General features: G+C 37.2%; 1 protein-coding gene across 2 annotated transcripts; it reads left to right on the forward strand.

Annotated features, from left to right (window-relative positions):
* The first annotated feature begins 203 nt into the window (after positions 1 to 203).
* On the forward strand, positions 204 to 8801 carry LOC308686412 (uncharacterized protein). 2 transcript variants are annotated; one of them, XM_081394838.1, is made up of 9 exons: positions 204 to 888; positions 1416 to 1895; positions 2808 to 2973; positions 3730 to 4212; positions 5091 to 5135; positions 7021 to 7062; positions 7968 to 8035; positions 8314 to 8357; positions 8613 to 8801. In XM_081394838.1, the coding sequence occupies exons 2-9, from the start codon at positions 1683 to 1685 to the stop codon at positions 8674 to 8676; spliced, it is 1125 nt and encodes a 374-aa protein (XP_081250964.1). In that variant the 5' UTR covers positions 204 to 888; positions 1416 to 1682; the 3' UTR covers positions 8677 to 8801. The 2 variants fall into 2 exon arrangements, with proteins under 2 accessions (XP_081250964.1, XP_081250965.1); XM_081394839.1 differs by lacking the exon at positions 7968 to 8035 and having other exon boundaries at positions 8613 to 8695.
* The last annotated feature ends 3128 nt before the right edge of the window (positions 8802 to 11929 follow it).

Consider the following 11929-nt stretch of genomic DNA (forward strand, 5'->3'; position numbering starts at 1 on the left):
TGTATTTCAATGGGACGTATTTTTCGTGCCTGCACCACGTTTTTTTTCGAGAGCACGGTAGGCTATTGTTTTTTCTCAATTGTTATTAATTTTGCAGACTTTAAGGGCTACATTACTCAACATTTAATCAGGTGATTTCAATCCTCGTTTTTATTACTTTATATTCGGTATAGGCTACTCAACACAAATTGATTCGTGTCCATGGGCACGAATTTCCTTCCTTTTTTCGTGTCACTCAGCACGACTTTCAATCTAATGTATTTCAATGGGACGTCTTTTTCGTGCCTGCACCACGTTTTTCTTTCAAAACACAGTATTGTTATTTTTATTTTTTTTTGTGATTCATTTAGAAAACTTTAGGGGCTACTTTGCCCATCATTTAATCAGGAGATTTTAATCCTTGTTTTATTGCTTTTTAAATTATAATCGGTAGGCTACTCAACATTGTAAACCATCGTCAGTGCTTCCTTACATTAAAAAAATATGTATATTATTCCTGAATGCGAGTGCAAAGTTGAGTTACGGCTATTGCTTCTAAATATTCCTGTTTCTTTGCTGAAAAATACCGGTTTTCCATCGGTTTGGCGTGTCAAATCTAACAGTAACTACATTTCCCACGAGCCTTATCGACCGTTACTATGGATGACGACAGATAAAACTGAGGACCCGCCACCGATTCTCTTTTAATGATATCCTCATCTTTTTTCAACACACACGCGAAAGTGTGCTTGATAATTCAACAATACTATGTGTTATGGCCATCAGTTTTATTTGTTTCCAGTATTACCCATGATCATCAGCTTCCGTTGCTATGGAGACGGAGCCAGCCCGCCCTGTAATTGGGTGATTTCTTCAGTGATTTCTCATTGCGCTCAAACCACTTTCCAGGTAAGTTGCTAGGCTCATTCGTACGTAACGATCACGTTTTGCTATAAATAATTGATGCATTTGCCATATTAGATTCACATGATTTACACGTTAGGGCAACGAATTAAAGCCCGTCCAAGGTTTGCTCATTATCAGAAAAAAATCCTGTGAAATTAGGCTTGCTAAATGGATAGCCAACTTCAACATGCTAACTCTAACGTTAGTTATCTAAAATATGTAATTTTCTCTCGATCATCGTGGTTCACCCACAGTGTCACTGTAATGTGTCAGTAATAACAATATTATCACTTGGTCTAAACTTATACTGCACATAACGCTGCCTTTTAATCTGGGATGTCGAACCCCAGGCACATGTTACGCGCGCGCGCCTTTAAAAAAAAATTACGCGCACAGGAAATAGGAGCAACGTGAATCTGTATTTATTTATTTTAAGTATTTATAAGAAAATGGGAATCACTCACTATTAGGGTCATTAATAGGGTACATAAACACTACATAATCAACATTTTCTGTTGTTCTCCATGCAGATCCTGTCAAACACATCACCTGTCCGAACCTATAGCCACACCTGATTTCAAAACCCAAAGGCACTTTTAAGAGCCAACCTCAATCTCTTCTTTATTTTCTATATCTCACATTCTCTCTGTTCTCAATATCTATATTTCTCTCTCCATCTATCTCACAGTCTTTATCTATTGCTCGTTCTTTTCTCTCTGTCTGTCTTTGTCTACTTGTCTCTTATCCATCTTTGTCTGTCTGTCTGTCTGTCTGTCTGTCTGTATCTGACTGTTATAATGCCGGGGGGGTCTACAAAAAAGAACTGCCCTTTTTGTCAGGGCATTTTATTTTGTGCACAAAAGGTCTGTTCACACTGTAAAAAGGAGCAACCTCAGAAGCAGCGCCTCAAGAAGAAGCTTCAGAGGTTTGATGAGAAGCGAGATGAATGGGTGGTTGGTCGTAAGAAAAACCACAACATTGCATCCATCAAGGATGAAGCCAATATCCTGGTACGTACAATTTCATACATGACATTAAACTTTCCAGATCATCTAGGAAGTACATTCAGTGGTACCATTTGTTATTAAGTGAGCATGCCAGCGCAAGGTCAGAAAGACAGTATTTTTTGCCAATATAGATAAAGTTAAATTATTTTTTTCTAATGATACTTTGTCCTCCCTGTGTCATCAGAACTAATTTAAAAGTACAATTTAACTATCAAATTTGAAGGTAGATGTAATTGTGATTTTTAGTTTTTATTTTAGTGGTAGGCTAATACCCTAAAGTAAACACATCTTCACCATAACACATCACAGACCTTAATGATCTACCAGAGCAAAATTTGAACACACAGCAAATATAATTGATACTCAGGAATTCTTGAGTTCATAACAAATACAGGCATGTATTGTGACAGAATTGCAATATAATAATCAAACTTTCTTATCGAGTGGATGAGAAATAACAAATGAACTGCATTCATACTGTACTACTCAAAACAACAATGTGCACGTGTCTACTGTAAATATGTGCAGCATTCACCCATTTGGTCATGTTATCACTAAGGTTCTGCCTTTTTAAAATAAATCTTTAGATTGTCATTGTCCAGTTGCACAATGGCTACATAATCTTATCAACGTAGGTGCAAAACCCAAGCTCCTAATATTACAAAAAGTTATATTTTAACCTTATTTTCTATATATATTTGTTTTTTTTGCTTCTACTGTATGAGCCTTCCTGTTTGCACATACTTGGTTTTACAAAAGCAAAACTCACTATTAGGTTAAAAATCCTGAATGGCAGTAACCTGGATGCTGTCATTAATAATGTTATATTTTCTTAATAATTAATATTCCTAGTTATTTTTTATGTTGTTTTTCTATTTCATTAAACAGCAAAAATACACAATGTTGTCATTGCAGCTTGAGAAACTCCATGCCATTGGATACAAGCCAGTTCTGCTTCTTGGAAAGGAGACCAAAAAAAAAGAAATGAAGTGTGAAATATTAACCCCTCGCTGCACCCTCTCCGCCTATGCCCAGGACTACCTTCAGAAGATAGGTTCATTTTATGAATACCTTTGTGAAGGTGAGATGCATGCACTGTATCTTAAAGTCACAGTTCACAATTTGTGTTGAGAGCGCAAAAGATTTTATTATCTTAAAGGAGATTTAACATTGAGCTTAATTTTTTGTAAATCACAAAAATCTGGACATACTAATTGAACACATGAAATTCGCAAAGACACGTTTTGGTTACTGGGTCAATGAATTAAATGATATATATATATATATATATATATATATATATATATATATATATATATATATATATATATATATATATATATATATATATATATATATATATATATATATATATATATATATTCAATAAAACAATATCAAGGACGGCGCTAAAATGTAGAGCATTACCAGAAATAACACAAAGAAAAAGAAAACAATCAAATGTTGGCTGGATACACCAAAAACTTACACTGCTACTAACTTTGAGGCATAACCCAGACTGTAAACAAACATTATACTTGTCATTTTTTGAATAGATATTATGAGCAGTTTGGGTTTTATTTTCCCGACTTAAAGATATATTGTATTGGTTATAGTCATTGGAAATCAATCAAATATATTGCAGATATCTAATACATCCAGTTGACACTCAATAGTTCTCCTGCAATCAAAAGTGCCTTCAAATCTGGTTGGGCAAAATTTGGACTAGGCCTATATGATTCAAACAGATTAAAACTTAAAACAGGTACAGATCAAGCTTATGGTTAACCTCTATGTTTTAAATAAGCAAAACACAACACTTGTTTAACTTGCACAGGTTGGACCCAGGATTCCAGTGGCAATGATGATCAGCTGATTACGCTGCATCTCACACCCTGTGACCCATTGGAGAACAAGCAACCGGAAGAAGGTGAGCAGGCGAGCCCCGTGGAGGGGCAGGTGGATCAGGCGAGCCCCGTGGAGGGGCAGGTGGAGCAGGCGAGCCCCGTGGAGGGGCAGGTGGAGCAGGCGAGCCCCGTGGAGGGGCAGGTGGAGCAGGCGAGCCCCGTGGAGGGGCAGGTGGAGCAGGCGAGCCCCGTGGAGGGGCAGGTGGAGCAGGCGAGCCCCGTGGAGGGGCAGGTGGAGCAGACGAGCCCCGTGGAGGGGCAGGTGGAGCAGACGAGCCCTGTGGAGGGGCAGGTGGAGCAGACGAGCCCTGTGGAGGGGCAGGTGGAGCAGACGAGCCCTGTGGAGGGGCAGGTGGAGCAGACGAGCCCTGTGGAGGGGCAGGTGGAGCAGACGAGCCCAATGGAGGGGCAAGGTAATTAGAACAAATTTAAAGAGTTACAGTTTATATTTGTAAAGGCCTAAAGTGTTTGACCAATGGGTTACCTTGAATTTACTTGACTTCCAGTTTATTTCCCCCATAGAGCTTGATGCAGGTTAGGGCTCTTTTCAGCATCGACATTGCAATGTGTGCATGTGAAATAGTCACAATGCAGGATGCATGATGTCAAGTAGGGGAAATGAACTCAAACACACCATGCTATAACTTTTTTGCTGGTTGATAAATTAAAACTCACAAGGTTCTCATTTTCCATGGATAATCTGCTAGAAAAGTTGATCTGATATTACATAATTAGATGGTCTATCCGATTCTGTACTAGGGCTTTTGGAAGGAATTTTGTGAGTCTATTATAAATCTAAAAGTAAAAAAAAATGCTACTAATCGAATGCTGAAATTACTTGGCCAAAATTAAAGATTAAAGATATTAGGATAATTTGAATATTCAAAATAATTGGGAATGTCAGTGTCCCATGCACACTAAACTTGAAGGCAACATATCTCAATTTATCAGATTGCTATGAAATTTGATGAGCACATTTCATGCTCACAACCACACCACCATTTTCCCACCCCTTGCGTTCCTTGATCAAGTCAGCGAAGGATCAGCTCTTGTTGAAACAAATTAGGATTATCACAAACAGGATGGACATAAGCGAGAAAGTGAAACACGTGGAGTAAATGGAGCAACCTTAATTCAATCGCAATAAGACTACATGTACTTTACACCTATTAATACATGTACTGCCACACTTGTGCGACGTTGTGGTCTTTCAGTATTTTAAATAATAAGTTAAAGATTTATTTGGTATATGAGTAATTTTCTTTCTCCAAACCCATTGCTGTCTTCACAGGGTCAGCCAGGGGCACAGTTGCAAGTCGCAAAAAGAAAAAGTCAGGTATGTAAATAATGTTTGTTGGGTAATTATTGGTGGTTCTGATAACTGTTACCATAGCTCATTAGTCAAGCAGATTCTCTTAAAGGGTTAGTTCACCCAAAAATGAAAATTCTGTCAGTAATTACTCTCCCTCATGTTGTTCCAACATTCATGTTTACCTCGAAGCTAATACTCCCGCTAGCATACAATAGCCACATTAGCAGTTAGCTGCTGTTTGTTACACACAGTAGAGCAATAAAAACACAGTCTTAAGGCCCGTTCACACCAAGGATGATAACTATAAAGATAACGATAAAGATATAATTCTAAAAATCGTTCTCCATATTAAAGAATAACAGAGTTCACACCACAACTATAACGATAAAGATATGAGGAACGATATCATAGGGATCACTTTCAGAACGATTTTTTTCCAGCTGTCGAACGATAAAACACTGACAGCCAATCAGAATCCATTCTAATTTAAAGGTCTCGCGCATTTAAAATGGATCTGGATCATCCGGGCGCGCGCGTGCTTAGAATAAAAAGTCCGTTATCGGTCGCTGGTGTGGACACATATATAGTTATCTTTATCGTTATCTTTATAGTTATCGTGCTTGGTGTGAACGGGCCTTTACCGTTTCAATTGCAGGCAAGTCTCTGATTGTTGAAAATGGCCCCTTTTTCCCGAGCTTCGATGCCAACTTCGCCTGATATTGCCCCAAATTTGTGAAGGATTCCGGCGTAAAATGTTTAGTTAGCACAGACACCAAACGTTAAGCCAGTGGGAAGGGTTGTAGGAACCGCGTCATTAAAAATGAATTTAATCCACTGGTCCCTGATAGCTAGGTCCGTTCTTGGTAGAGAAAACACATTTACATGTTGATTCTGGCAGTCAACAACAGAGCAACTCACGTGTGCACTACGTTTCTGCATCTTTCGCGACTGAATTGAATATGAGGGGGTAAGGGGCAGGGCAGGCTTCCCGCGGCATAGGTCTGCGGTGTCCATATATGGTATATCCTGCCCCGTCATGACGTCAAGTCGGGGCTGAAATTAAAATCTCGTATTTGAGTGCGCGTGCACGCTTGCTGGTTGATGAATCCTGGGGTAAACAAACGCTTCACTTTTAAATATCGGCTTCCCGGCCAGTGTATAATCGTTAGGCAATCATAACATACATTGATTCTCGTGGAAAAGTGAAAATTACAGGTTATGACTCCTTTAAGATTGAGCAACTGGAGTCACTTGGACTATATTAACAATCTCTTTAATACATTTTCTGGGCCAGCAAGTTTCAATCCCTTAGTAGCCTATGGAAATGTGATCCAGCTCTCAGATTTAATCAAAAATATCTTAATTTGTGATCCGAAGATGAACGAAGGTCTTACGGGGTTGGAAGAACAACATGAGGGTGAGTAATTACTGACAGAATTTTCATATTTGGGTGAACTAACCCTTTAAGTAAATAAATGAATTACGCAAATAGAATTTAAAGGGGACCTATTATGCTAATTTCCAGTTCTATATTTTTGTTCTGATAGTCCACTAGAGTAGCTTTGCATTATCCTTAAAAAAAAATCCTTATTTATCTTGAACTGGTCCTTTATGCAGACCCTGTCTGAAACGAGTCGTTTTAGATGGAGTATTCTATAAGCCTACTATGATTACTATTCTAATGAGCCTCAGCCTGCATGTCATGTAAAATGTGGAGCCAAATATAAACAGCGTGTTTGCAGACACATTAACTGAAATAGAGGATGGTCTTTTTCCATATTTCAGGGGTCTCTACTCTCTAGACACACCAGGGAGTCAGGGACACATATTTATGTTGAAAAGACATTACAAAGTGCATTTTGTCTAATTAATGTAAATGTGTTTTTTTGTTTTTTGTTTTTTCTCACAGGGGGACCAAGGCATATGCCGGAAAGGAAAAGGTCACAAAAGAGTAAGTGCATTGCATGTAAATGCAATGATTGATACTTTGCTATACATTGCAACTTTTACCCCGGTTTATTTGCTATAGTTCCATTGCTTTTTTTTAACTACTTAAAACAGACAATTAGTCAAAATTTTATTTATTTATTTAATCATTTAGCAAAAGCTTTTATCCAAAGCGACTTAGCGACCCGCAACAGGGCAACAATATGTAAATGTCTTGACCAGTCCAGCTAGTCCAGCGTAGCACACATAACCATGATTATTCATAATAGATATAGAATAGTAATAATAATAATAATAATAATAATAGTAGTACATAATAGTAATAGTGAGATTAGTACAATTGACAACCTATAAAATCCAACAGGCTTAATTAGTCTAATTTGACCAAAATGCATTGTAGTAGTAGAAGCAGCAGCAGTGGAGTATTCTCAGTTGTGAGCTGTGGCTTAGCAGTAGTATGGTTATTCAAGCAAGCATACCACATTGGAAATTAGTGATTTGGTTCCATGGTACATGTTTTGATTAGTGATAAACATCACTTGTTGTCATCCTTGCAAGTCTGCTCCCTACTTAAAGGGATACTCCACTTTTTTTGGAAATAGGCTCATTTTACAACTCCCCCATAGTTGTACAGTCAAAATACAGTAATATGTAGCAGCGCCTGAAAATGGTCGACCCTAGTCTACCGAGCTGGGGACTATTTTCAGGCGCTGCGTCATATCATTACGTCTGCTGGACTCATGGTACGGCAGCAAAGTTTCTTGATTATTACGCAGGAATGAGAGTATAGTTCCTAGCCATATCAGCCTAGAAAATCACAAAGTGATTCATAGTTGTAAGTCTTCATAGTTGTGTTTATTTTGTTCCTAAACTAACTAATAAGTATTTGAAACGTGTTTTTGTTCACAGATTGCTCCTACCACACTCGCCTAGAGGCTTTCCCCATCAGGAGTGTAGTAAGAGAAAGAGTGAGAAAGGTTAGACAGTCATAAAGGAACTGCAGAGTGTAGGCAGTATGCAGAGTGCAATATAGGATTTAGAAACTTCCTTGTGAGTTGGCAAATACATATTACAGTATACATACCATAATTGTTAGGTAGATGCTTTTTATGTGTTTGGTCTTTTTTGAATTACAGTTTAGAAAGGAGTGTCTACTGAAAATAATGACCCATTGTATCAATGAAACTCAGTGCCTATAACCAGACATAATAGCCTTATGCTAAGAATGGAATTATTTATTTATTTTTCTTGATAGGGCAAAGCAGAAATGTTGGTTGACTGGGAGCCCTGTCCAGTATGGTAAGTATTTCTCTGTTCTTCTGCTTTATGAATTAGAGATAGGGGGGTTGGCTACAATACTTTTTCTATTAATCCGTTCTGTTTCAGATTAAACAAGCATTATAACAAGTGTAAAGCACACATCATTACAGAACTATAACAGTTTCATTTTCCATCTATGAAGGACCACCACCATTAATGCATGCATGAAGGTGGTGGTCCTTCATAGATGGAAAATTAAACTGTTATTCCCTAAAAATTCCCTTCTGTTTTTAGTGGTGAGCAGTGGGCCCAGTCCTGGCAGCCAAAGGATTCTCTCCGAAATAATGAAAATAAATAAAATGTATGTTTTGAACTCCATTTTGGTTTCAGCGTATTTATTCAATTGTTTCTGTTTTGCATTTGAAGTCGTATCTCATCTTTCTGTAGTAATGAAAAGGTGAAAATCTCCAAGAATGTGACCTGGAGTTTAATCTCGAGAGGGCTGTACTAGAAATGTACTTAATCCAACTGAATTTTCTTCTTCAGATGTTATTCAAAAGAGCATGTTTTCATATTTCATGATTATACATTGCACTTTTATTTTATTACAGTTGACGCGTAACTTGATTTCATGTTCTGTTGTCTGTGCTTTTCAAAGTTCACTTAACCTCACTGTGCACTGTTAAGAAATACAGCCTTATGGCTTGTTTGACATGAAGCTTAAATATGAAGTTCAACAAATAAGACTGACCTTCTTTATACTCACTCATTACTTTATATCTTTTACATTCTCTCTCACTCTCTTCTACTCCAAACTCATCAGCTGACTGGGCGTTTTACGTCTTAAACCAAATGTATTTTCTTCTCAACCCTCTTGAGCCAATCGTGTCATAGGTCCCTCCGCTGTGCTCATCAGGAGAAGAGCTCCACATTCATCCAGATCTCAGCATTGCTACTCACCCCTTCACCACCACCAGTGTCGGCTCCATGTAGGGGATATCCCTCTTCATATCATGCATTTCTCTACAGTACACCTTTAAAAGAACGATGTTTCGATGTGTTCCAATTGCCAAAGACTATATAGTTTCTACTTGTCATGCACCTTGTCAATAAATTTGTTTGATCACCCTTTAAGCCTCTTGTGAGTAATAAAGCAATACATAAGCATTTGGTGTATTTTCACTTATATTTTTGTGAAAGACCACAAATACACTATGATAACACTTGCAAAAGATGATAATTTTTGTTTTTACTTTTCCATACATCAAATTCAAAACAATATGATGATGTGGTTGAGACAAAAGAAACAACCTTCATTGAGTATATTTATATGTGGAATTTGTTTAACTTTACAAGTGGATTCTTTTTAAATGAAAATGTAGCCTATATATAATTTAATCAGGGCCTTCAAGTTTTATAAAAAAATTGGAGTGAGGTTACATTTGTTTGGGGAGGAGCCCCTCAAATATTTGAAACAGTGACCCCTCGGCCCCAAGTTTTTGCTTGCAGTTCAGTTTTATCTATTGTTCATAATTGACCAGCACAAACAAATTATAACAATTGGTAAATCTGATGAAAAAAACATGCATATTTAATCCAAATAAAATAAATGGTTTTATATATTTCAAAAGATAAAGCATAGAACTGTGCGGAGCCGCTTGTTGGCTGAAGTACCAGTTCCATCTGTCACACTTTGATCTCTCTCACACACGTGATCTCTCTCTCTCTCTCTCTCTCTCTCTCTCTCTCTCTCTCTCTCTCTCTCTCTCTCTCTCTCTCACACACACACACACACACTGATTTAATTATAAAGATACATGGATCACCATGATTTTAGCTTCTAGAATAGAACAGTTTTTGTCACTAGTTAAAAGACAAATATTGATTTATTGTGAAGGTCTTGATCTGGACAGTATATCGCACATTTTGTCTCCTAATGCTGACATATTTATACACAGCAGTTTATTACATTCATCAGGGCAGGGGGCAAAACAAACACGTGGAGGCCATAATTAAATAATAATAATAAAAAATTAAAGGTCGCTCTTTGAAGGACTAAACTCCCGCCGACAAACTCGAATTCATTTCTACTGTAGGCTACAGCCTATAGCCTACCAGCTAAAACCACAGATGTTAAATCCTGGCGATTTTGTTTCACCCTGATCATCTAAATGCAGCATAATGTATGTTTTGGCTGTATAATGTATGTTTCTTGATATATATAATAGTAAAGACACATTTTTATAACCCTGGTCGGGAAACCAGAAGAACTACAAGTATGGTGGCTGATTTGTACACTTTGTAAGAAGTTCTATGGCGCGTCTCTTGTGGGAATTGTAGTTTATAAATAGCGTACATTGGAGATGGCCCTGATGGTTGTCCTACAACTACAATATCAGTTAAATATACTTAATGACCTGAGATCCTAGCGATTTTTTTTTATTTTGATCATTACTATCACTATATACACAAACTGTAGTTTTTTTAGGAGCCATGTAGAATCTCAAAAACAAACACACTCTACAATACACACTGGTGAGATAGGCTACATGCAAACCAATACTACAAAAACTAATGCGGTAATACGCAAGCGATGTTGGTTGTGGTTCTCTCCTTCAAAAACGTTTTCACATGATGAACACAACAAAAATTCAAAAATTCAAAAATTCAAACACAACAAAAATTTTTTTTTTTTCATTCCTTAATACAAAACAATACACCAAATAACACCAATAAAGATGATTCTGCTCCAGCATCCCATCTTTGGTCCTAACCAGTCATTGGGGGTAAAATCCCCTGGGACGCATGAAATGAAATGTGCAGGCAGACTTCTTCCAATCCATCGTGTCCTACAAAATTAGAAGCACTGATAATGCATCCTTTTTATAAAATGGAAGCATATATCTGTATGTGAGGCAATTTGATGCATTTCTTTTCATTAAAGTAGTATAGTGCAACAGCCACCATACATGTACAGTATGTGTAGTCACAGCACAGAGTACAGCACTCAAAAGTTACAGTAGAGAGCAGTCTGACCCCTACTGTACCTTTTTTCCTCCCTGAAGTTTCTGATACAGTTTTTCTTGATTGTTTACACACATTTTCTGAAAGCATGCCTCATATTCTCAGAACTCTACACACAAATCAAAAAACACACACACAATGGGCAAAACCCCTCAATTCTCCTGCAAAATGAAACTTTACATTCAAAACAATGTTATTTCTTCTCAAAATGGTATTTTGTTTTCAAATGACACACACAAACCATCATATGAATAGACATTTATAAGAACCAGTTGAACACTGATGTGTTCAGTGTAAAACACTATGATGAATGGAAAACACTTCTTCTCCATCCATCATAATGACTTAGGTATTTTCTTGTTCAGTGTTACACTTACTACAGACAGTACATACATAAATGTTGTAAAATATCTGAGAATATTGTTTTTATACTCAGAACACACAAATACACGGTAACAAATACATTTTATTGTTCCCACAAAAACAATGTACACAGTGTACATCCCAACCAATTAAAAAGTTGTACATAGAGTTGTCTACATACAAAACAACAGAAGAATTGCCTGTGTACATTTACAGTAAAAAAT

Source organism: Scardinius erythrophthalmus (genome assembly GCF_964197995.2).
Source record: "Scardinius erythrophthalmus genome assembly, contig: HAP1_SCAFFOLD_254, whole genome shotgun sequence".
Taxonomy (NCBI): Eukaryota; Metazoa; Chordata; class Actinopteri; order Cypriniformes; family Leuciscidae; genus Scardinius; species Scardinius erythrophthalmus.

Coding starts and splice junctions, on each gene's coding strand:
- LOC308686412 (XM_081394838.1), top strand. CDS start 1,683: ATGCCGGGGGGGTCTACAAAAAAGAACTGCCCTTTTTGTCAGGGCATT. Junction 1,896..2,807: donor AGGATGAAGCCAATATCCTG/GTACGTACAATT, acceptor TTGTCATTGCAG/CTTGAGAAACTCCATGCCAT. Junction 2,974..3,729: donor TTATGAATACCTTTGTGAAG/GTGAGATGCATG, acceptor TAACTTGCACAG/GTTGGACCCAGGATTCCAGT.